This window comes from Thalassophryne amazonica, chromosome 18 (genome assembly GCF_902500255.1).
Source record: "Thalassophryne amazonica chromosome 18, fThaAma1.1, whole genome shotgun sequence".
Lineage (NCBI taxonomy): Eukaryota > Metazoa > Chordata > Actinopteri > Batrachoidiformes > Batrachoididae > Thalassophryne > Thalassophryne amazonica.
The window spans coordinates 30,662,532-30,688,626 of record NC_047120.1 but is presented as its reverse complement, the minus strand read 5'-3'; the positions used below and the strand labels follow the sequence as shown (position 1 = coordinate 30,688,626).

Here is a 26,095-nt window from a genome sequence, read left to right as displayed (position 1 = left end):
TGTTTGTGACAACACACAACTAAACACACAAGATATGAATAGTCAATTAACACCAGGTGATGTGTGAGGCAGGCTCGAAGATCAGAAGACCCCCGACGAGATAGCCGCATCCCACACGGCTTCCACCGAACGCGGCCTGAAGACACCGGAGCCGCAAGGTCCCGAGTCCCCAGGTGGCCTCTGTCTTCGGCTGTTGACCCTGGTACCTGCTGGCAGAAAACAAAGACAGGATGGATGAGTGTGAATTCGCACACTCAGTAATCCACAGTCTACACTCAATTAGGAGGGAAACCTCCACCTCCAATACAATTTCACCTGTGCACTCCTGTAGTCTCTTCCCTGGATGGAGTGAGAGGCGAAGACCGTCGCGTCCCACTATCCGCCAAGTCAGCTTCAGACTGAGTCCACAGGAAACGGCTGCACACAGAACAATGTTTAGATACAACAAAATCACAGCAAGAAGGTTACCTCTTCGGTAGTAGATTTCTCGGCGGGGAGGTGGAGTTGCAGTCCGGCTTATGTATGGTGAAATGAGTGACAGCTGGTGTGATGAGTGACAGCTGTCACTTCTTCTGGGTCTGGCGCCCTCTCAGTGCTTGGAGCCCACACTCCAAGCAGGGGCGCCCTCTGTGGTGGTGGCCAGCGTACCATCCGCTTCAGCGGCCCACATAACAGACCCCCCCCTCAACGGGCGCGCCTCCTGGCGCCGCGCCAGGCTTGTCCGGGTGTCTCTTTGTAAAAATCGCCAGGAGGGCCGGGTCCAGGATGAAGCTCCTCTTCACCCAGAGCGTTCTTCAGGTCCATACCCCTCCCAGGTCCAACAGATATGGAACCTCCGACCCTTACGACGGACGTCCAGAGCCTGCGACTGTCCAGCAGGCTCCCCGTCAATGATCCGGCAGGAGGGCGGCGTAGGTCCATGGAGCACAGAGGGGCGGGTGTGGGTGTGGCTTGAGGCGGGACACATGGAACACAAGGGTGGATCCTCAGTGAAGCTGGGAGTTTGGAGCTTCACTGCGGCCGGGTTGATATCTTGAGGAGTTTGAAGGTCCTATAAATCTTCCTTCAAACTTCGTGGATTTCCACGAGAAAGATGTCCTTTGTCGAAAGCCACACCTCCTGCCCGGGTTGGTATGTGGGGGCCGGGGAACGTCGGCGGTCCGCATGGGTCTTGGCCCTCGTCCGGAGCCTTTAACAGGGCAAAGCGGGCGGTCCGCCACACCCGGCGGCACCTCCTGAGGTGGGCCTGGACCGAGGGCACACCGACCTCTCCCTCCACCAGCGGAACAATGGGGGCTGGTACCCCAAACATGCCTCAAAAGGGAGAGGCCGGTAGCAGACGAGACTTGGCTGTTATGGGCATACTCGATCCAGGCCAGATGGTGACTCCAGGCCGCCGGGTGCGCGGAGGTGACGCAGCGAAGGGCATGCTCCAACTCCTGGTTAGCCCGCTCTGCCTGGCCGTTGCCTGGGGGTGGTACCCGGACGAGAGACTCACGGTGGCCCCCAGCTCCTTACAGAAACTCCTCCAAACCTGCGAAGAGAACTGGGGACCACGATCTGATACGATGTCCGATGGTATCCCATGCAGCCGCATGACGTGGTGGACCAGGAGGTCTGCCGTCTCCTGGGCCGTCGGAGCTTCGGAGGGCCACGAAGTGGCCGCCTTGGAGAACCGGTCCACTATCGTGAGAATGATGGTGTTACCCTGGGACGGCGGGAGGCCCGTGATGAAGTCCAGGCCGATGTGAGACCAGGGCGGTGAGGCACCGGCAGGGGTTGGAGGAGTCCCGAGGTCTTTTGATGGTCTGCCTTGCCCCTGGCGCAGATGGTACAGGCCTGGACGTATCCCCTAACGTCGGTTTCCAGGGACGCCCACCAGAAGCGCTGCTGGACCACTGCCACGGTCCTACGCACTCCGGATAACAGGAGAGCTTGGGATCCGTGACAGAAGTCCAATACGGCAGCTCTGGCCTCTGGTGGTACGTACATTCTGTTCTTGGGGGCCGGTCCCCGGGTCCGGGCTCCTTGCCAGGGCCTCCCAGATGGTCTCTCCACGTCCCAGGTGAGGAGGCCACGACAGTGGACTCGGGGATGATGGTCTCGGTGGGGTTCGACAGCCCCGCCTTGGCTTCTTCTTCGTGCACCCGGGACAACGCATCCGATTTTTGTTTTTTGGTCCCGGGGCGGTACGTGATCCGGAAGTCAAAGCGCCCGAAGAACAGAGACCAGCGGGCTTGCCTGGGGTTCAGCCGCTTGGCGGTCCGGATGTACTCCAGGTTCCGATGGTCCGTGAAAACCGTGAAAGGCAACGACGCCCCCTCCAGCAGGTGTCTCCACTCTTCAAGAGCCTCCTTCACCGCGAGGAGCTCCCGATTGCCGACGTCATAGTTCCGTTCAGCTGGGGTCAACCTGCGGGAAAAATAGGCACAAGGATGGAGAACCTTATCAGCCTCCACACTCTGGGACAGCATGGCTTCCTATCCCTGAATCAGAGGCGTCCACTTCCACTATGTACTAGGCGATCAGGATCAGGCTGCACCAGAACTGGTGCAGTCGAGAACCGGCATTTCAACTCCTTAAATGCGGCTTCGCACCGATCCGACCAGGTGAAGGGGACCTTGTGGTGCGGTCAGGGCAGTCAGGGGGCTAACTACCTGACTGTAGCCTTTAATGAACCTCCTGTAGAAATTTGCAAAGCCGAGGAACTGCTGCAGTTTCCTGCGGCTTGTTGGTTGGGGCCAATCTCTCACCGCCGCAACCTTGGCCGGATCAGGGGCGACGGAGTTGGAGGAGATGATGAACCCCAAGAAGGACAAAGAAGTGCGGTGGAACTCGCACTTCTCGCCCTTCACAAACAGCCGGTTCTCCAACACCGCTGTAGGACCTGATGTACATGCTGGACATGGGTCTCAGGGTCCGGGGAAAAGATGAGTATATCGTCCAGATATACGAAGACGAACCGATGCAGGAAGTCCGCAAGACGTCATTTACCAAAGCTTGGAACGTCGCGGGGGCGTTAGTGAGGCCGAACGGCATGACCAGGTACTCAAAGTGACCTAACGGGGTGTTAAATGCCGTCTTCCATTCGTCTCCCTTCCGGATCCGAACCAGGTGGTACGCGTTCTAAGATCTAATTTCGTGAAAATTTGGGCTCCATGCAGGGGTGTGAACACTGAATCCAACAGAGGTAACGGGTATCGGTTTGGAACCGTGATCTCGTTCAGCCCTCTGTAATCAATGCATGGACGGAGTCCGCTGTCCTTTTTGCCCACAAAAAAGAAACCAGCACCCATCGGGGAGGTGGAGTTCCGGATCAGCCCTGCAGCTAAAGAGTCCCGGATGTAGGTCTCCATTGATTCGTGTTCCGGACGTGAGAGGTTGCACCCGGGACCAAATCGATGGCACAATCGTACGGTCGGTGCGGGGGAAGAGTGAGCGCCAGATCTTTGCTGAAGACGTCAGCGAGATCGTGGTACTCCTCTGGTACCGCCGATAGATTGGGGGGGGACTTTAACCTCCTTATTAGCCGTCATGCCGGGAGGAACCGAGGATCCTAAACACTCCCGGTGGCAGGTTTCGCTCCACTACGTCACAACCCCGTACGGCCAATCTATCCGGGGATTGTGCTTCACCATCCACGGAAATCCCAAAATCAATCGGAGAGGTAGAAGGTGTTTACATGGAACACGATCTCCTCCCTGTGATTTCCAGACAACAACCATAAGGTCACAGCCTGTGTCTGATGTGTGATTAATGGAAGCAGGGGTGCCATCTACTGCTCGCACCTGCAATGGTTACGGCAGAGCCACCAAGGGGGAGCCCTACTTCCTTTGCCATCTGCTATCCAGCAGATTCCCTTCCGACCCCGTGTCTACCAGTGCTGGGGGCGTGAAGGGTTAGATCCCCACAAAGGATCGTTACTGGGATTCGTGCAGATTTGCGGGTTTCCCCGCGTGCGTGTTATGGCCCACCCTTAGCCCAGTTCTAAGGACGGGCATTGTAGTTTGTACGTTTGGGGCAGTCCTTCTGCATATGCTCACAAGAGCCGCAGACAAAACACTCCCCGCGGGCCAGCCTCCTTTGTCTGACGTTTGTCTTTACTTTGGCCCTGCTCGTGTCCATAGCCTCCTCAGCAGGGGGAGCTGTAGCCACACGGAGCCCTCTGGCAGTGAAGCGTGGGGACGACGTCACCCTTTCGGAACCGGAAGGGGATGGACGGCTCGTTCCCGGTCACGCCCCCGGCTGCTCCCGCGATGCTCATTCAACGGTTGTCTAGCGTATAACCAAATCGACAAGCCCGTCAAAATCCCGCGGTTCCTCCTTAGCCAGCAGGTGCTCCTTCAGGACCGGAGACAGTCCATTTACGAAGGCGTCGCGCAGCGCAACGTTATTCCAGCGATGCGGAAGTCAACTGCATCTCCTCGGCTGCGCTGCGACGCCCCTGTCTCATTGACAGCAGCACGCTCGAAGCGGTCTCGCCTCTGTTGGGATGGTCAAAACTTGTTTGAAACTCCCTACAAACCCAGCATAAGACGTAGGAGCCGTGAATTCTGCTCCCAAGCACCGTAGCCCAGGCGCGGCCTCTTCCTCGAAGCAGATTAATAACATAAGCCACCCGGCTGGCGTCTGACTCGTACATGACAGGACGCTGTGAAAAGACGAGCGAACACTGCATGAGGAAGTCTGCGCACATCTCAACACAGCCTCCGTACGGTTCCGGCGGGCTTATGTATGCTTCAGGGGACGGTGGGGGGGGGTTGTTGAACGACCAGTGGAACGTCTATTACGGGACCAGGACCAGCAAGAGGAGTGGCTGCAGCAGCGCCCTGATCGCGCGCTTCCACCCTGGCAGTGAGAGCCTCCACCCTCCGGTTAAGGAGAACATCCTGCTCGGTCACCAAATCCAGCCGAGCCGTGAAGGCGGTTAAAATCTGCTGCAGCTCACTCAACACGCCTCCCGCTGACGCCTGCGCTCCTGGCTCTTCCATTGGCCGTTCAAGCTCGGGTTGACGCCCCTCGGAATCCATGACGAATGGCCGAGAAATCCTGTTGGGAAGGTGTCGTAGCACGGACCCACAACAGGGGGCGCAAAGGAACGGACAATGAATAAGCCAATAAGTAACAATTTAATGTTGTGACACCACACAACTAAACACACAAGATATGAATAGTCAATAACACCAGGTGACGTGTGGTGCAGGCCGAAGATAGAAGACCCCCGACGAGAGATGAGCCGCGTCCCACACGGCTTCCACCACCAACGGCCTGAAGAACACCGGAGCCGCCAAGTCCCGAGTCCCAGGTGCTCTGTCTTTGGCTGTCGACCCTGGTACTTGCTGGCAGAAAACAAGACAGGATGGATGAGTGTGAATTCGCACACTCAGTAATCCACAGTTCTGCACTCAGTTGGAGGAAAACCTCCACCTCCACTACAATTTCACCCGTGCAGCTCCTGTTAGTCTCTTCCCGGATGGAGTGAGAGGCGAAGACCGTCGCGCTCCCCACTATCCACCAATCCAGCTTCAGACTGAGTCCCAGGGAAAACGGCTGCACACAGAACAATGTGTAGATACAACAAATCACAGCAGAGAGGTTACCTCTTCGGTAGTTGATTTCTCGGCGGGGAGGTGGAGTTGCAGTCCGGCTTATGTAGTGGTGAAAATGAGTGACAGCTGGTGTGATGAGTGACAGCTGTCACTTCTTCTGAGTCTGGTGCCCTCTCGTGCTTGGAGCCCGCACTCCAAGCAGGGCGCCCTCTGGTGGTGGTGGGCCAGCAGTACCTCCTCTTCAGCGGCCCACATAACAATAATGCATATTTCCACATTTACTACAAATCCTGTTGCCCCACTGTAAAATAATTGTCACCAGCAAGATTTAAAAAGCACCTCTGGAGCTGTCACTGTTCGGAAATGTGTTGTTGTAACTGCAGCTTGAAATTATTCCACTTTTCTTCATTCCTGAGGTGATGGTGTCACTAAAACAAAAAATGTAAACAATGGCAAGCATGCTGAAACATGCATCTGTGCTGCTTTTACATTACCATCTCAAAAGCACCACATGTAATCAGACTAAGCTTAACAATGACTTCATTTTGTGTGGAAAACAGATTTAGTGCAAAGGAAAGCAGGAAGCAAAGTGCTATTTTATGAGGCTACCACACATGAAAGTGACAAAGAGTAATTGCACAACTAATTACACAAAGCAGTGCATTTGTTTTGTCCAAACTGACGATGAATCAAAGAGATGAGGGGGGCGTTGCTAACTGTTACCACAACTTGTTGAGCTTCAACTGCTACTACTGTTATTTTCTTCACAATCACTAACACCTCTATTCCACAGGGTGCCATTCTATTAGGCTCGCCCACGATCCAAAAGAGTGCAAAACGGGATGAAAACGCTTACTCCTCCTAACAGGTTGGCTTATAAATTGCAGACCTGGCAACATGCCTGAAAACCTAAAGAAGGAGCTGCGGCCTTGACCAGAACCGCAACATACGCTGTTTTCTGCTTTAATTTTTTTACCCCAAAGGAGCACCCCTCAAACAGGTTTCAAGCCGTACTCATTACTCATACCCCGTTTAAAGACATTCAAACACGATTCTAATCCAATTACATTGTTTCCATGATCTGATTGGTTAAGCGTGTGAGATTTTAGACCTTATAATATTGGGATAACGGTAGCAAAATATTCGACTGCTTCACATTTGGATGTATTACTCCGTGCCCTGACCGATGTTCTTCATTCTGATCAACGATTCTGATCGATGACGTTCATTCTGACGAGATGTCATTCCCTGTAGATTCCTGTCATTCTGTGCGTGTGCATGCGCAGTTGCACAGACATGCCCTTGAAACACCCATTCAAGGGCATGTCCTCTTCAGCATAATGCAACATGACCTCTTCAAGTATTTTGACATATCCAAACTGATCCATGATACCTGATATGTGATATATAGGTCCAACACCATAGTAGGAGAAACATGCCCATATCATGATGCTTGCACCACCATGCTTCACTGTCTTCATTGTGAACTGTGGCTTGAATTTAGAGTTTGGGGGTCGTCTCACAAACTGTCTGCGGCCCTTGGACCCAAAAAGAACAATTTTACTCTCATCAGTCCACAAAATATTCCTCCATTTCTCTTTAGACCAGTTGATGTGTTCTTTGGCAAATTGTAACCTCTTCTGCACGTCTTTTATTTAACAGAGGGACTTTTGCGGGGGATTCTTGCAAATAATTAGCTTCACACAGGTGTCTTCTAACTGTCACAGCACTTACAGGTAACTTCAGACTGTCTTTGATCATCCTGGAGCTGATCAATGGGTGAGCCTTTGCCATTCTGGTTATTCTTCTATCCATTTTGATGGTTGTTTTCCGTTTTCTTCCACGTGTCTCTGGTTGTTTTGTCCACTTTAAAGCATTGGAGATCATTGTAGATGAACAGCCTATAATTTTTTGCACCTGCGTATAAGTTTTCCCCTCTTCAATCAACTTTTTAATCAAACTACGCTGTTCTTCTGAACAATGTCTTGAACGTCCCATTTTCCTCAGACTTTCGAAGAGAAAAGCATGTTCAACAGGTGCTGGCTTCATCCTTAAATAGGGGACACCTGATTCACACCTGTTTGTCCCACAAAATTGACAAACTCACTGACTGAATGCCACACTACTATTATTGTGAACACCCCCTTTTCTACTTTTTTTTTTTTACTAATAGCCCAATTTCATAGCCTTAAGAGTGTGCATATCATGAATGCTTGGTCTTGTTGGATTTGTGAGAATCTACTGAATCTACTGGTACGTTGCATACGAAAGTATTGATGTGGATTCTGATACAGAAATACCATTTCACATTTGATGGATTACTCTGTGCCCTGACCGCTGCCTCATCTTGACAGTAAGCCTCGCCAACCTAATTACCTACAGAAAAATAAACTGTGCAAACAATGGAATTGAATTAGAATGGGAATAATCCCCTTGTGTCTGATGATTTGTGGACGTTCATTCTGTTATACGGTTGCAAATAGCTGTTTTACCAGCTCTGCTAACGCGTTGCCCTAAAACAAAAAAAAAAGTAAAGCTCTATTTGCGACCGTATAACCAGCATGAATGTCTGCAAACCATCAGACACAACAGGGTTGTTTCCTAATTTAATCTGTCAAGACTCCAAAAACCCAGAAATTATCACGTACAAGCAATGATTTGGTGAAATTTTTGAGCTGTTCAAAAATATCACCCCGATTTCAAAAGTGGTGGCAATGATGGGCCTAACTACTACATATACCAAGTTTCTTCAAGATTGACAAAGATAAATCAAGAAGTTACTGTGATACTTCAAAATGTACCCCGACTTGCTATTCAAACAGGAAGGAACAGCACTCTGTGGAATAGTACCATAAGCCACCTGACAAACTACTTTACTCAAAAGAAAATAAAAAGAGGACACAGCATTTTAATCAGTTAACCAAAACATCGAAAATAGAAAAAATGTTAATGAAGTTTCATTCTGACGGAGGGGAATTGTGTCTTCTCATCAATAGATTTTCACTGCAGTGGCTCCAATAATTCTATGAGAGGAAATGAGCCAGTTGAGGCAGTTTGAACAGTCTGTGTTTTGTAGCTTATTTTCACAGAAACAGGATTTGGGAAGTGCATGGACAATCAATGTCAAAAGAGATCTGGCCAAAAGAGAACATGGCCTGTCATTAGTCTGAAACTGGCACGCCTGCATGCATGGTGCTGTCTATATTGCTTAAACAGACAAATCGTATTGATGGCCGCTGAGCCGGCCTGTAGATTCTCATCTGATTAGCAGGCCAGCTTGGCACACACAGGCATTCCGACCTCAAAGGAAGTACCGATTCATGCAGCCTGGGGGGGCAGGGGAGATGACCTTGTGTACATGCACATACAGCCAAAGACAGAAATACACACATTCAGAAAAACATGGTATATGCCAGACATCTGTGTAACAGTCTGAACTTAAAAAACTGAACCAATTACAGTAGTGCTGGCCAAAGCCTGTCAAAAAAGGTTTACTGAATGAAACTCTGATGAGAAACATGGACTTCAGGGAAAAAAGAATTTCTGACACAGTGCACCTGAAAATGAAGTAAGCCATTTACAACAGTAAAGTAAAACGTAAACTGAAATAAAAGGTTCACTGAATAAATAACAAATAAATAAATAAGCCACCAAGGGAGTTCTTGGAGGGACGTCCCCCAATAAATTTTAAAGTTCCACATTCTTAAGGTGCAGCTAAGACATGTCTGGTTTCTGATCAACAGAAAGTGATAAATATGAAACATTATTACTTTGGTATTATTAGATTTATGAGACTGGGATTTGTATTGCAAAGTGTCACTGAACACCCTTAACCGAAAGATACGATAAGACCGTATCAAGATAAAGGGCAAGAATCAATATTACATGGCTGTGACGCTACGCGCGCTTTGATTGGCTGATTAATAGTCGGATATTTTCCCATATCAGGACTAGTTACCATGACAATCGGTCCGCAACGCGCATTTTTGTTACAAACCAGGAAGTTAAAAACACGATTAGAAAACCCAAGTCGGACATGAACATACTCCACAAATATGTAAACAGCATCAGAAAAAATGCACGGACTGAAAGGTTAGCAGCTAATGACCAGACGACCTGTTAGCAAGTTCTTCACTGAGGTAAAGAAAGCGAACAAGGTCAACAAGTTCAACCCTGCAGCGGGTCTGTAATCAACCGTTTCTGCAGCACGGATCTGCTTTGAAGCTTGAACCAATGAAGCAGTGCTCCGATCTACTGCTTCACTGGTTCTTTGCTTCCCTCCTCTTCAGAAGTGGCAACTCCGCTTCTTATCCCCTCTCAAAGCCATTAAAATATGTCCATCATGAGTCACTTTTGTGCAAATTAAAATGACTAGCTGGGACTCGTGTCTTGTTGCAAGAAAAAAACGAGAATCGTCCTCTGTTCCGTTGCTCCAAACACTGCGCCACTCTCTGCTGAGTCGAGACACCTCTTTCCAAACGTTGTAATACAACCAATAAACTGTAATCAATGAAAATGTTTTTCTTTTCCTCCCAAAATGAGACATCCTGTGCTGATGCACAGCAGCCCAAGACTGTATGGCTACAGACCTGCAAACTCCAGCAACTGGCTGAGCTCAGCTCAGATGTATGGAGAGACAATCATGCCATTAATGTCTGAAAGAAAATGCTTTGGACAAAAACTACAGATTTTGTTTATTTCTATTTAGGTCCAGAGATCAAGGATCCACTGACTAATTTCATATTTATTTACTTTAAGACTCAATAAAATGTTGACATAGAAAACCTGTAAAGCCTACTTTTAGTACACAGAAAATTCACAGGAGGTATTGATAAGGGAATCAATAAGGAATCGGATCGCTAAGCGGAATCAATAATGGTATCAATAAAATCTTATCAATACCCATCCCTAGTAAGGCGTAAGCAGCAGTAAGGAGTACGTGTGTGAATGAAAGGGAGCCCGGCTGAATAGTGCGGTTACAAGGAGTACAAGTGATGAAAGTAGAGTTTAAATACTTGGAGTCAATTGTATAAGTAATGGAGAGTGTGGTAGACAGATGAAGAAGAGAGTACAGGCAGTGGGACAGCTCAGGTTGGACAGTTTGGAAACAAAGTCAGAGAAATGAGACTGAAACGGTTTGGACAAGTGCAGAGGAGTGACCCAGGGTATATAAGGAGAAGGATGCTGTGGATGGAGCCACCAGGCAGGAGGAGAAGAGGGGGGCCAAAGAAGAGGTTTATGGATGTGCTGAAGGAGGACAGGTGGTTGGTGTGACAGAGGAAGATACAGAGGACAGGGTGAGATGGAAATTATTGATCTGCTGGAATTATTGATCTGCTTCCTTTGGCTGCTCCCAACAGGAGCAGCCAAAGGAAGCAGATATTATGCTGAAACAGTCCATTTATTTGCATAATGGTAACGCTGACTTTTTGTACTTTAAGTATATTTTGATAATAATACTTTTGTTACTTAAGTAGTATTACTTAAACATTTTCAATGCAGGACTTTGACTTTTTGCTTTGTTAGTCTGCTGCTACACACTCCTGTCCAGTTGGTGGCAGTAACGTGTTTGCTATGCAGAATTAAACCTGCAAGAACAAAACGATGCTAACATTATGCTAATGTAGTAATGTTAACAACTGCACTAATGCTGTCCGTTTGCTGTCACACACTGATAATATTAAAATGTATGATCTGGTGGACACTGTAATGTTTATGAACAATGCTTCAAACAATATGTTCACAACGCGGTGACGTTGAATACATTAGCCATAACAATATTTGGCTTAGCTGGCATGACCCAATGATTCTGGCTTTTTAAAGATGCTCATAATTCCACGGCAGGACACAAATGCCCTAATTCTGGTGTCACCAACCGAACGGTCCCCCTAAAAATCCGTGCCCCGTGATGATGCAGTTCACGGATTATCACCTTGTTTCTGCTTAAAACTGCACTCCAGTCATCATCTATCTCAGCGACAGATATCTGAAGCTTTTGTACAACAATCATTTCCACAAAAATTCAGCATTATTTCTTCATAAAAGGCGGAGAAAGCGTTCAGAGCGCTGTGGCTAAACGAGCAGCTAGCTGATGCGTTCACTGCGCGTCAGTCATTTCAAAGCGTCACGGAATTTTGTCAAGTTTCTGCTTAAAACTGCATCGTTTCTGCTTAAAACTGACTTTGGAATGATTTAAGAGATTTTACCTTTATCATCTGATGGTTAATAATCCCATGAATCCATCTGATTGCTTTTTGTGAAGAGACTCCGTCTCAGATGTGCTATTGTGGTCCGAAATGACGCATGCGCAGATGCAAAAGGCGGACCAATTTTTAGGGGCGGACCATTCGGTCTGTGACACCGGCTCGGGGTGGCATTTATTTTGCAGACATATACACAGTACATTTCTGACCAGATTTCCAACCGAATTGGCTGAATTTTATATCAGGTGGTCCAGTGCTCAGTCAAACAAGCCCCTCCAAAAAACCCCAACATGGCTGCGGATGTACACGTTTCCTGGAAAATTATACTGTTTTAACCAATATCCAGGAATATCTAGAAACACAATCTTTGCATACTCACTGTGGACACAGACTTGACTTCGAACCAACGCAGGATGCCAGGAAGTTTGTATGCGACTGTGTAAGTGGTCCTCTCAATCCACATAGTCTGCAAAACAACAACAACAACACAAAATCAGAGCACTGAAAGACCATATTCAAACAAACTTTACAGCAATCGTGGTGTGAATTAAAGTGGTGTGAAGTACAGGAATGGGTGCTCACTCAAAGCCCATTTAAAGTGAGCTGGTGGGTACAAAATAGCTGCAGAACTCATTGTGTTCATTATCTGCAGATGAGCATCTCTCTCTCTCTTTCGCTCTCTCACTTTCCTTTCCAAATACCAGGCTGACTAGACGGCAGCTCATTAAGGCTGCCAAATGAGACAGAGTGCCCTCTAATGCATCATGGAGCTAAAATAATGGCTAAAATCTTAAAGAAAGCGAGACAGAAACATAAAAAAAATAATGATCACCCTTGCAAAGGGTTGCAAAAATCTTTCAAGAAGGGTTTTCAAGAATCCATGTGTTACAAAATACTTCTTACTCATCAGCAGGGAGTAACATTAGTTGTCAGTGTTACAGAATAGAGAGACACATTCAAAGCTTCAGCCTGTTCTGGTGAAGTGACATTCTGAGGCACAAGGAAAAAAATGCAAAAGGATTCACAGTCAGGACCATAAGTATTAGGACAGTGATGGGTTTTTGGGGTGGCACCGAATCACTGTATTAACCAAAAGTGTCCATGCAAGAAGGAGACTAGTCAAGCTCCTGAGACATGCATGATGCTTTTCCAGGAGTTATAGGCTTTTGTAGATGTATGCAACTGGGAAAAACCAAAAAATAAATAAATAAAAAAGAAAAACAGGGATACTGCAAGTTTTGGCTGTTGCACCACCAGTCAAAATGTCGTGGTGGTGTGGAAAAGAGAAGTGTTTCCAGCTCATGTGCCTTCTGATCAAATGTAGCTGAAATTTCATGTCTTCCTTTTAAGAAAATCCATCTGTTTTCCACTCAAATATGAAGCTGTGACTGATGATGCAACAGACAAAACTTGCACTGTGCACAATCTCTCTCAAATCACACCTGCAGAAGCCTATAACTGTCAGAGTTGCCATGGGTGTCTTGATGGCTTCCCTCACTCGTCTTCTTGCATAGTCAGTTTTTGGAAACTCGCTGTACCCGAGAGATTTACTGCAGAGTACCACGCTACTAAATGATTGATGTCAATCAAGTAATGAATTTATAGTGTTGTGCTGCTTATTTGTAAAGTGCATATTAATTATACAGAAAGCATATATTTTCTATAGTATAAGCCACTCGTGTAAGAAGAAAAAAGCATTGAGGAGGGAAAAAAACATATATAAGTCACACTGGAGTATATACTCAACAAAAATATAAACGCAACACTTTTGGTTTTGCTCACATTTTGTATAAGATGAACTCAAAGATCTAAAACTTTTTCCACATACACAATATCACCATTTCCCTCAAATATTGTTCACAAACCAGTCTAAATCTGTGATAGTGAGCACTTCTCCTTTGCTGAGCTAATCCATCCCACCTCACAGGTGTGCCATATCAAGATGCTGATTAGACACCATGATTAGTGCACAGGTGTGCCTTAGACTGCCCACAATAAAAGGCCACTCTGAAAGGTGCAGTTTTGTTTTATTGGGGGGGGGGGATACCAGTCAGAATCTGGTGTGACCACCATTTGCCTCATGCAGTGCAACACATCTCCTTCATATAGAGTTGATCAGGTTGTCAATTGTGGCCTGTGGAATGTTGGTCCACTCCTCTTCAACGGCTGTGCGAGGTTGCGACGACGAACTGGAGTCAGGTCGAGACCCCGATGAGGACGACGAGCATGCAGATGAGCTTCCCTGAGACGGTTTCTGACAGTTTGTGCAGAAATTCTTTGGTTATGCAAACCAATTGTTTCAGCAGCTGTCCGAGTGGCTGGTCTCAGACGATCTTGGAGGTGAACATGCTGGATGTGGAGGTCCTGGGCTGGTGTGGTTACACGTGGTCTGCGGTTGTGAGGCTGGTTGGATGTACTGCCAAATTCTCTGAAACGCCTTTGGAGACGGCTTATGGTAGAGAAATGAACATTCAATACACGAGCAACAGCTCTGGTTGACATTCCTGCTGTCAGCATGCCAATTGCACGCTCCCTCAAATCTTGCGACATCTGTGGCATTGTGCTGTGTGATAAAACTGCACCTTTCAGAGTGGCCTTTTATTGTGGGCAGTCTAAGGCACACCTGTGCACTAATCATGGTGTCTAATCAGCATCTTGATATGGCACACCTGTGAGGTGGGATGGATTATCTCAGCAAAGGAGAAGTGCTCACTATCACAGATTTAGACTGGTTTGTGAACAATATTTGAGGGAAATGGTGATATTGTGTATGTGGAAAAAGTTTTAGATCTTTGAGTTCATCTCATACAAAATGGGAGCAAAACCAAAAGTGTTGCGTTTATATTTTTGTTGAGTTAATTCACATCTTTTTTTTCTGTATTATCAGCGCTTTAATTTGTTTTATTTTTATGCATTGTTCTAGTGCATTTTTTATTATTGGTGTGAATTATTTTATTATTGGAGTTAATTTTGTTTGTGCTTTGATTTCCGGGAAAGTCCCACATAAATACTTCTTATAATTACTATTAATAAGAATGAATGCGTGAGGTTTCAGTATATAAGTCACACCAGAGTATACATAACAGGATTAATTAGCAAATTATAATTACCATATTTATATATGTCAACAGATTTGTGCCATCATAAAATTCTGAATGTAGTTTGTATCATAAAGGATTCTTAAGTAATACATGTTTTAAAAAGCTTTATCCTCATTTGTAAGTCCCTTCGGCTGCTCCCTTGTTTTTCACTCGGGGTCGCCACAACAGATCTAAGGTGGTTCTGCATGTTGAATTGGCACAAGTTTTACATCAGATGCCCTTCCTGATGCAACTCCACATTACATAGAGAAAGGGAAATGTGGTAGGGGTGGTTTTTGAACCGGGAACCTTCCGCACTAAAACCAAACGCACTAACCACTTGGCCATCACCCCTGCAATACTGTAAATATATGCACAACATAAATCTAAAATTTAATCAGCTGGTCTACTCCCAAGCGGGTATCTATGATGCAAGTGTCCACCATCTACTGTTACTGATGTGTCGCATTCACAACAGTGTTTCCACATACCCACAAACACAACAACATCAAGTCCTGCATACGCTGCACATGTTGGTGGGACATAAATATCGAGTGCACGATGCCACTGAGTTGGATCTTGTCAGTCCTGCTGGCAGCCTTTGACAAACTGTGTTTAAAACAAACCTGTGGTGTAAAATCTTCCCACAATGTAAATGAGAGTTCTGGTGATTTACTGTGCTGGAATCAAATAAAAATATGTGAGGAATATAAAAGGTGCAACAATAAACAGGCAGCATCAGCTCAAATAAGAAGTAGTGGAGAAAGCCTGAAAACTGAAATCTAACATTAACAAAAGGTGAAAAAACAGACAGGTGAAATGCTACAACTAAACATGATCAGGTTTGGAGATCATAATTTTTTCCATTATAATGTATCCTGTCTGTGCAAATGTGTATTCTTCCCCCTTTTGCCTAAATTGTGCACAGTTACTAACATGCTCATGATGAAATTTATCTCAAGTTTAACTCCGTCTGTGCAGCACATCGTCAAGTATGAGCAAGTGGGAGATGAACAGAGAAACCCCCCCTCCCCAAGAGAGAAATGCAGAAACTTTTCTGTCAAATTTGGCGACTAAAAGCAGGCAGTGTGTTGCCAGCTGACCACTACGTGGGACCTGCAATTTCATCCACAGCAGAAATGACAATACTTTGAGAGCATTATGACAGCTCAGCATTAATTAGCATTTTAACTTTTTTTTATTTTGCGGTGTTAGTCGGCTAAAGCAATTGTTTAATTTAGTACGTATTTTCAAGACTTTAAACTTTAAAAAATATAAAGAATGAAAATTACCGCAAACTCATTGTCGGGGTCCTTCTCTCCTTTCCTCACTGGCCTGGAATACTGGAATTTATGGACTTCATTCACTGTGTAGAAGCTGTGGAGGGAGAAAATCAGCAAGGGAGTAAATTAAACGTGTCATAGGCAATCTGCAGCTTGATCCAAAGGTTGATTGCTTTGCTTCAGGTCAGACATACAATGGCTCGTTTTCGAGCTCCCTCTGCCACCAACAAAGACAATTAGCAGGTTGAATTTCTCTACGCAATAACGGTGGAGCTTCATCGACACAGGGAAAAAAAATTGCCCCACACGCTTTGGAAGTACACAGAGAACTTGCCCAATCCAACATGTAGTGTAGTGCCGCGATATGTGACAGAGGCGCATGATCAGGATGGATGAACGTGGCCAAATCAGGTTAACAGACTTTTCACACTGTGAAAATGCCGGCATTGCCGTTTCTCTGCAGACAGCTGTCTGGAGCTGGCACATACACAGATCCTCTCACGGACACCTTCTCAATTTCCATCGTTTCATCCATCTCACTCTTAGCAACACAAAATCACTTTCACACTTCCTGGGATAAAGAGCACAGCTCTATTGTCAAAAAGGGTTCAAAAAGGGTCATTCTTTGCCTTATAAGTAAACAGTTATTATGAAGTATAAAAAGTATCAACAGTCTTCCAAAGACAATGGCACTTTAGTGTTTGTGTTTGGGCCAATTTTCAAAGAGGGTTTGTTTGTGAACGGTGTTCGCGTTGGCAGACAACGCTCCAACACCTTTTATGTTAATCAATCCACGAAAAAAGTCTGGGATCAGGTCTCGCTGAATACTGATGTTATCAAACACATTAGAGCAACTCAGAAATTCAGAAATAACACAGTATGGTCTCAGAATCAGATCAGGTGAAAAACACAAAGGATACAAGCACTGCAAATAGTACATATGTAATCCACATTTTTGTCAAGGACCTCAAATGACAAACCTTCAAACCTTTGCTTAAAATCCATAAGGGACTCGCAGATCGATTGAGCCTCGTTTCCACCAAGCGATCTGGGTCTGTATGGCACAGTATGATACGGTTTGGAACAGTTAAGCATAGCATGGCTTGCGTTTCTGCTGCCAGCAGTACCCTTTGTTTGGTTGGTGATACATGGTTGACATGGTATGGCACATCCCCCCCCCCCCCCCACAACACCCCCTTTCCATCTAGGTTCACCCCTGATTTACAGTATATCAGCAGGAACAATCAAGAATTTGTGTATTTATGTGGAAAGCGTGACCTGATTGAGAGGTAAGAAGGTTTTATCAGCACATTGACATCATGCCATCCTCACAAAGAGATTTTAGGCGGATTTTAGGAAAGGAAAAGAAAAAAACCCATTAGTGTTTGTTATTAATGGGTCACGGCTAGTGGTTTTAGTTTACCGACAGTCAGAACACCCACAGAGACACTCAGAGCAGACTTTGAAAGAAAAGACAAGTTTAAAAATATGTTTGTAAAATTCTGCTCTTTGCTCAGTGTGCGCTGAGAGACGTCTACACGGAAAATGTAAATATCTATGCTGATTTGACATACAGACTAACTGCCTAAACTGACAAGTTTGTTCTTTGGGAGTTTGTTTGTTCATCTATTTTCAAGTAAGTGTTGACAAGACTTCTATTAATGTTGACTTCTGTCAGACCGTCCTTAAATCCACTTTGAGACTTGGAGCTAATGGACTGCTTATTAAAGTCACTTTAAAACAGCTGTGACACCGCGATTGTGCCTTTTACATATAACTAACTGCAACGCTGCAGACGATGATCTGTGCCTTTTACATATAACTAACTGCAACGCTGCAGACGATGATCTGTGCCTTTTACATATAACTAACTGCAACGCTGCAGACGATGATCTGTATGACGCAAGGTCAGAACAGGTAGGTGCTGTCTGCCGCTGTGACCCTTTGGCTCAAACGGTTCAGTTTTGCTATGCACCACTGATCCTCTGCACTGAATGTGTGAGCTGTAATGAGAGAAAACAGAGCTGAGGACAAAGAAAAGCAAACAGAAGCACGGATTGGAGAAAAAACTGGCAGATGCATGGAGACAGTTGGTGTGGAAGACTCCTGCGTCGTGCTCTGAGCAGAGCCTAATCAAAGTTATTATCGGAGTTACATATTCCAATCACGATGCAGTTAGCAAACAAGCCAACAGGCTGTTGAAACGATCAATGCGGGGAGACCAATGATGCGAGCCTGTGATAACATCAGTGCCGAGGTTTATTTGCTAATAGTAAATGCCTTCTTTTAATTATGTCCGCTGAAGTGCGGCGTGGCATATCGAAGTGAATTTGCAAAGCAGAGCGATACAATGCAGGGCTCGTGTGCAGGCCCGGCAAGCGCACGTGGCGGTGTCAGAGCCCACTGTTTACTTTAGGGCCTGGCCTGCCACACAATGGTATTAATGATGTCGGAGAAAAACAGCGCTGCGTTTGGCACAGGCACGAATACCAGATAGCCGGCGGACGTCAACGCTGACGAGAACAATGAGAAGGTCAGCTACTTTTTACTGCACACAGATTTGTATGAAGATGTAATCACCGTCATCGCCATCGTTCCTGGCACAGTGCACTCCAAAAATATGCTAATGCAGTTTTCATGTCATTGTGAGCTCGGCATATCGATTTTGGAATAACTGAGAAAGAAATTGGCCTTGCAGGATTGAAATGCACGCTGTGTGGCTTTGAATAAAGCACTCTGTAATTATGAAGAAATGTGAACGGAGCAAGAATATCACACTCACCTCAGTATTTGTTCAGAGACAGCCTTGTTTTGGAATTTGGCAGGCAGATCAAGGATGGGCTTGACTGTGAAACACTGGATGTCTTTAGCCAAAGAATAAAGGAAAACAAAAACATTTGCATGCAAGCAAATAGAATTTATGAGCTACACAGAAACCAACCACCACATTAAATGTCTCAATCTGTGAGCTGAGAGGATACACTGTCCAGGAGAACCCTGTGTGTCCTCGCTGGGTGTGGTGGTTGTCTTCATCTTCTCTGCGTTGGGAAACTGTGTGAGCAATCGTGCTTCCAAATCTTCTCTGCGCTCGTACTCTTTGCCACGGTAGATGAACATTTTGTTCTGGGTGATGAAAAAAATTCAATGAGATTTTTGGGCTCATACAGACAGGTCCGTAAATATTTGGACATCGATAATATTTGGAATTTTCCCCTATAAGCCTTCACAATGGGATTGACATGAAACGTTCAAGATGTGCTTGTAGTGTAGACTAGGCTGGCTGAAAATTGGGCAGTCACTGCCAAGATGGCAACACCAGTGCCACACCATCTGAGCATTAAAACAGATCTTCAGAAAACCTGGAGGTGATGTCACAGAGGATTTATCCAGTATATATACGGTTTATGGTCTTCCCACAAGAACATGATAGATCTCAAGTACACCACAAATATTGGCATACAATGTCCAGTGATGCCACTCTGGAAGCTGAAGCTCACAGACCACAACTTTTCGCAAAGTAAAAGAGCATGGCGCTGTTCTCACCGCAGACACCAACCCATGGGGACTGACAAAGACCTTGTGACCGGCCTTGTCAGTACCTGCGGTTCCACTGAATTCTTCAGTGACCAGAGGAGTGTCACCTGTGTGAACTGGTGTATTTCTGCCTCAGGTTATTATTCCATCAAACTCTCACATCAGAAAACATCTTCTCAGTAGAAGAGAACAGTAGGACTAAAACCCTGCAGTCAACCTTTTCTGGAAAATGTTTTCCAAAAGTAATTTTTAAAAAAGGCATCCTAAAACATGTAATCTAAGTTTAAGCAAACCTAATAAAAGCAGTAAACTAAGTAAAACTGACAGTGAATGCCCTGCCACAAATATATTAACAGGAAAAGCACATGTGCAAACAAATTCAAATTCAATACACATGGACTAGGGTTGGCCTACCTAGAATTGTGACTGTTGTAATACACAACATTCTGCATTTTGAGGCTACTAAAGAAAATATAAATATGAGAAATTACTTCACTGACATGGATCCGCATAAAAAGGATAAAAACAGACCAACAACAACTGATGATGTTTGTAAGAGTACATGATCTTACTGTTAATAACATAGTTTAGAACAATCCAGGCTAGAGAAAAGCTGAATAGTTCCATTCAGATTAAAGGCCCCTAATGTTTTTAACTGTTACTGTATAGTGTTTTGTCATTCAGAAGACAATCCACATGGTGTTCAGCATTCTGCTGATGTACACAGCTACCGCAATGTCACAATTCTCATTTTCATTACCATCAAACCTAGACCTGCTACTTCTGGCAAAGAAATCACTGTCACAGAATTAATACTTCATGCTAAAATGGGCTTTTCTTTTTCAGCTTGTGGGTAAAAAGGCAATTTCACAAAGTCAGGATACAAAGCAGCAATACTTCATAACACAGTTATATTAGAGATGAGAATCAAGACAGTTGATATGCTTTATGCTCTTTGGATGTACTTATAGTGTTGTGTGGGCCGCCAGAAGAGGAGGTACTGCTGGCCCACCACCAGAGGGCGCCCTGCCTGGAGTGCGGGCTCCAGGCACCAGAGGGCGCAGCCGCCTCACAGGAGCAGCCAGGGTGACAGCTGTCACGCATCACCTGCAACAGCTGTTACCAATCAGCAGGGATACATCAGCAGGACGACGTCTCCACCTCTTTGCCGAGATATCGTTCTACCTGGAAGGTAATATTCTCAGCTGACTGCTTGACAGTAACCTTTTGTGATTTTTGTGAGTGATAACAGACCTTTTTTCCAACGAGAGGTGGAGGTAGCTTTCCTGCCGTGCGGATTACTGGGTGCAAACGCGCCCACCTTTAATTGTGTTTTTGTTCCTCGCCAGCAGTACCAGGTCCGACATGCGGAGGCAGTGGCCACCTGGGAGTTCGGGACTTGGCGGCTCCAGTATTCCCGGGGTCTGGTGGCGGAGGAAATCGTGTGGTTCCGGTTCTGCTTTGGACAGGTGTCTCCTATCTTCGAGCCTGCCCACACGACACCTTTGTGAATTGATTCTGATCTATTGTTGTAATCTGTTGTATTTGTTGTGCACATTCACAACAGTAAAGTGTTGTTATTTGACCTACTCCATTGTCCGTTCCTTTGCGCCCCCTGTTGTGGGTCCGTGTACCGACACTTTCCCAACATATAGGACGGAAAGCATTTGTAGGAAAAGCAGCACGGTGTCAGTGTCTTACGTCAATGGCAGCTTCCAAGGACCACCAGGACGTAGTTTCATTTCAGTCTAAAGCAGATCCTGCTATGGTTTTAACTTAAATTTAAATTTAAATTAACTTAAATTTTTTTTTTAAAAAACCTCAGCTTATTTGCTGCAAAATAAAAATCCATCATATGAAAAACAGATGATGGAGTGATGGAGTGATCAAGTGTGCTCACAGAAGGATGAACAAAAAAGCTCATAATCAAGCATCTCTGAGTGGGCTGTGTTATGATTCATACAATGCATCTGGAAAGTTTTCACAGCACTTCACTTTTTCCACATATTACAGCCTTAGTCCAAAATGCAGCCAGTCTGTTCTGTGTCATCCTGATCCCGTCAGATCACAGAAGCTAAGTAGAGCAGGATCTGGTTAGTACTTGGATGGGAGACCTCTTTGGAACACCAGCAGCTGTGTGTGTTTCTCCAGGTAAAGCTGGAGTTGTGTCAGGAAGGGCATCCGGCGTAAAACTTGTGCCAATTACCAATGCGGATCTGGCTGTATCTGCTGTGGTGACCCCGAACAAAACCGGAAGCAGCTGAATGAACAACAACCATAGCCTTAGTCCAAAATGAAGTAAATTATTTTTCCCCCTCAAAATTCTACTCACATAATGACAACATGAAAAAAAGTGTTTGGTTTTTTTTTTGGCAAATTTATTAAACATAAAAAAACAAGAAATAACGTGTACATAAGTATTCACACCTTTTGCTCACTACTTTGTTGATGCACCTTTGGCAGCAATTACAGCCTCAAGTCTTTTTGAATATGATGCCACAAACTTGTTGCACCTATCTTTGGGCAGTTTTGCCCATTCCTCTTTGCAGCACCTCTCAAGCTCCATCAGGTTGGATGGGGACCGTTGGTGCACAGCCATTTTCAGATCTCTCCAGAGATGTTCAATCGGATTCAGGTCTGGGCTCTGTCTGGACCACTCAAGGACATTCACAGAGTTGTACTGAAGCCATTCCTTTGATATCTTGGCTGTGTGCTTATGGTCATTATCCTGCTGAAAGATGAACCCTCGCCCCAGTCTGAGGTCAAGAGCGCTCTGGAGCAGGTTTTCATCCAGGATGTCTCTGTACATTGCTGCATTCATCTTTCTCTCAATCCTGACTAGTCTCCCAGTTCCTGCCGCTGAAAAACTTCCAGACAGCATGATGCTGCCACTACCATGCTTCACTGTAGGGATGGTGCCTGGTTTCCTCCAAACATGACGCCTGTTCAATCTTTGTCTCATCAGACCAGAGAATTTTGTTTCTCATGGTCTGAGAGTCCTTCAGGTGCCTTCTGGCAAACTCCAGGCAGGCTGCCATGTGCCTTTTTCCTCAGGAGTGGCTTCTGTCTGGCCACTCGACCATACAGGCCTGACTGGTGGATTGCTGCAGAGAGGGTTGTCCTTCTGGAAGGTTCTCCTCTCTCAACAGATGAACACTGGAGCTCTGACAGAGTGACCATCAGGTTCTTGGTTACCTCCCTGACTAAGGCCTTTCTCCCCCAATCGCTCAGTTTAGACGGGTGGCAGGCTCTAGGAAGAGTCCTGGTGGATCTGAACTTCTATCTTTTATGGATGATAGAGGCCACTGTGGTCACTGGGATCTTCAAAGCAGCAGAAATGTTTCTGTATCCTTCCCCAGATTTGTGCCTCGAGAGAATCCTATCTCAGAGGTCTACAAACAATTCCTTTGACTTCATGCTTGGTTTGTGCTTTGATATGCACTATCACCTGTGGGACCTTATATGTAGACAGGTGTGTGTCTTTCCAAATCTTGTCCAATCAACTGATTTTACCCCAGGTGGACTCCAATTAAGCTGTAGAAACATTTCAAGGATGATCAGTTTAAACAGGATGCACCTGAGCTCATTTTTGAGCTTCATGGCAAAGGATGTGAATACAGGTGAGCTCTATTAACTCGCGCTAGCTGAGGTCCACGAAATCTGACCGCGAGTTAATTAAGTTGACCAAAAAACTTAAGATCACCTTACCTTGCCATATTATTATAGTTTCAACGATTTGAAGCGTGAATCCTTGCTGGGTGGTGATGATTTCGTCATCTGGAGTGGGTTCCGGATCTTTTTTTTCTGCTCCGGCTGCTGCAGGTCAGCAATAAGTGGTTTGTCAGTGTGGACGATTCTGGACGACAATTCCTTCATCTGGAGTGGGTTCAGAATCTTTATTTTCCTCCTCCATGAGGGCTGCTGCCGTTCACGCCCACCACATGTGTATAAATTCTGGCTCAATCTGAACCAGCAGTAAAGATGTCAAGAGTCACATCCAAAAACTTTGAATCATCAGGAATCTTTCACACAGAATAGTCCACCTTCATCGTTGACCTGTAGCAGCCGCAGGAGGAAGAAGAAATCATTGTCCGCACTGACGATCCCTCCCAAAAACGATGAAATCAAAATAGACTTTTATAGGTAGTCTAAATTTTCGGGGTCCACGTGAGTAAAGCCGAATCGTGACTCATGCTTGCACGAGTTAATGGGGCTCACCTGTACTTATGTGATTTCTTGGTTTTTGCTTTTTTTTAATAGATTTTTTTTAATAGATTCCATTTTGGAATAAGGCTGAAACAATCATTTTTTTCATTTTCATCATTTTAATCATTATTTATTCAATTTTATGTTGACTTGATTTATGTAAGGCGCCTTGAGACGGCTTTTGCTGTGATTTGGCGCATTATAAGCTAATTAAACTTAAACTTAAACATAGCAAAATGTGGAAAACGTGAAGTGCTGTGAATACTTTCCGGATGCACCGTATTTCAAAAAAGCTTTCAAAGACCCTCAGCTGCTCCTGACACCTTCAGAAGAAAAATAATTCAGGGATTACACAAGGTTTGGAACTGATAGGAACAGAAAGGTGAGACTTGGATGGAAAGTGAGAAAAACAACTCAAGTGGAAATGTGCCTTTTGGAAAGCTGAGACGACCTTAAACACTTGTCAAAGAAGCAAGGTAAATCAGGAGTCTTTACGGAGAAAAAAATGCAATCCCAGATTTCACTTCTGCTTCAGAAGCTCCTAACAATGTGCTGTGAATTCCAAAGAGGAAATGATGGCTTAGGATAAATATTTAATGCCTGTCTTTACAATAACTTGTTTTGAGAAATTTATCAACCGTTATATAAATACACAACTGTCAGATCAGCTGAAAAATGTGCTGGTGCTGCACTTTGCTGTATCCACCACACCACAAAATCACACCTTGTGTCGTGGATGGCAACCACTCAGGTAGAAAACAGCCCATCTCCCCCTCTCGAAAATAGCCATTTATCTGCCACAGCCAGATGAAATGTGGATGTCCCATTGGCCTCGATCATACCCAGAGAAATGCACCACATGGCCAAGATGTTGCAGCTAATATCCATCCATCCATCCATTTTCTTCCGCTTTATCCGGAGTTGGGTCGTGGGGGCAGCAGCTCAAGCAAAGCCGCCCAGACCTCCCGATCCACACACACCTCCCCATTTGACATTCCAGCAATAACCAAGGATCTGCTGAAGAGACCTAGGACCAAAGACATCCAGACATGCGGCACCAGGACCCTAAACACTTGGACCATGGCTCTCCTGAAAAGGTATAGGCATCTACCAACATCTTGATTCCATAAACTATTCTCGTGTGTCACTTTGTTTCAAAGGTTGAGGGCCTAGAAACGTGAATGTCATTGCTAAGACAAATGAGTATTTCAAAAAGTTAGACACCTTCACCTCTCACAAACTACCCAATCATCAAAACAAGCAAAAACAGTTGGTTTCCACACAAAATATGACATAAGCATGGTAACAGGTGTCACAACGTTTTGCCACATAACTGAGAATTCCTTGAAAATTCTGTGCAGCTGCAACACAAACACCAAATATATGTAACAATAAACACTAAAACCTGTTTATCTTAATTACTGGAAATGCTATAAACAAAGGCAATCATCCTGAGGTACTCAAAAACCAATCTTCACAGCTGCTTGATAGAATTCATTCTTCATTTCCAAATGCTGCCAAGTAAATTTATTTAGATACAGGGAGTATTTGGATTGCCTGAGCCTGGTGGTGGTTGTTAGTGTGCTTGGATGCTAAACAGAAGATCTCGATTCAAGGCCACCTGTGCCCCATTCTCCATGTACACCTTGAGGTGCTTCAGGATAGGCACCTGGCATAAAACGTGCCACAGCAACATGCAGATCCACACTACATCCGCAGTGGCAACCTGGAGCAAAAACAGAAGCAGCAAAATAAGTATGTAATAATAAAGTTTTAAACACCCTGGACTTTTTATTAGGGATCGAAACTGGTAATATTTGATTGCTATCAATAGGGTTATTGATTCTCCTCAACCTTCCAGGTCTTTGTTGATGCCTGATTATTTTTCTATGTGGAAAAATGTGGGCATTCACAGGATCTCAGGATCACTGCACTTGTTTTCCTTGTTGCTTGATGCAAAGTAGAGCCCGACCGATATGGATTTTTTCAGGCCGATGCCGATAACGATATCTGGATGAAAAAAATGCCCATAATCGATAAATCGCCAATAAATAGCCAATAAATCAGCCGATATTTTTTTTAATTAATATAATGTTCTTTTTTGGACCCTTAACAAAAAAGGTATGCCCTAAAAGCTGAAGCTTTGTCCTCATATTGATTAACTTTATAACAGAGAAGAATATTCAAGTTCAAAAAATCCAAAAACACAATTGGAGCAGTTAGGGGGCTATTCAAACGGG

At 45.2% G+C, this 26,095-nt stretch overlaps 1 protein-coding gene across 1 annotated transcript in view; it reads right to left on the bottom strand.

Moving 5' to 3' along the window:
* dock1 (dedicator of cytokinesis 1) overlaps positions 1-26,095 on the bottom strand; it is an 815,700-nt gene that overhangs the window by 92,057 nt on the left and 697,548 nt on the right. The window contains 4 exon segments of the mRNA XM_034193753.1: positions 12,132-12,218; positions 16,125-16,209; positions 18,898-18,979; positions 19,097-19,238. Of these exon segments, the coding sequence (XP_034049644.1) occupies positions 12,132-12,218; positions 16,125-16,209; positions 18,898-18,979; positions 19,097-19,238 (396 nt within the window).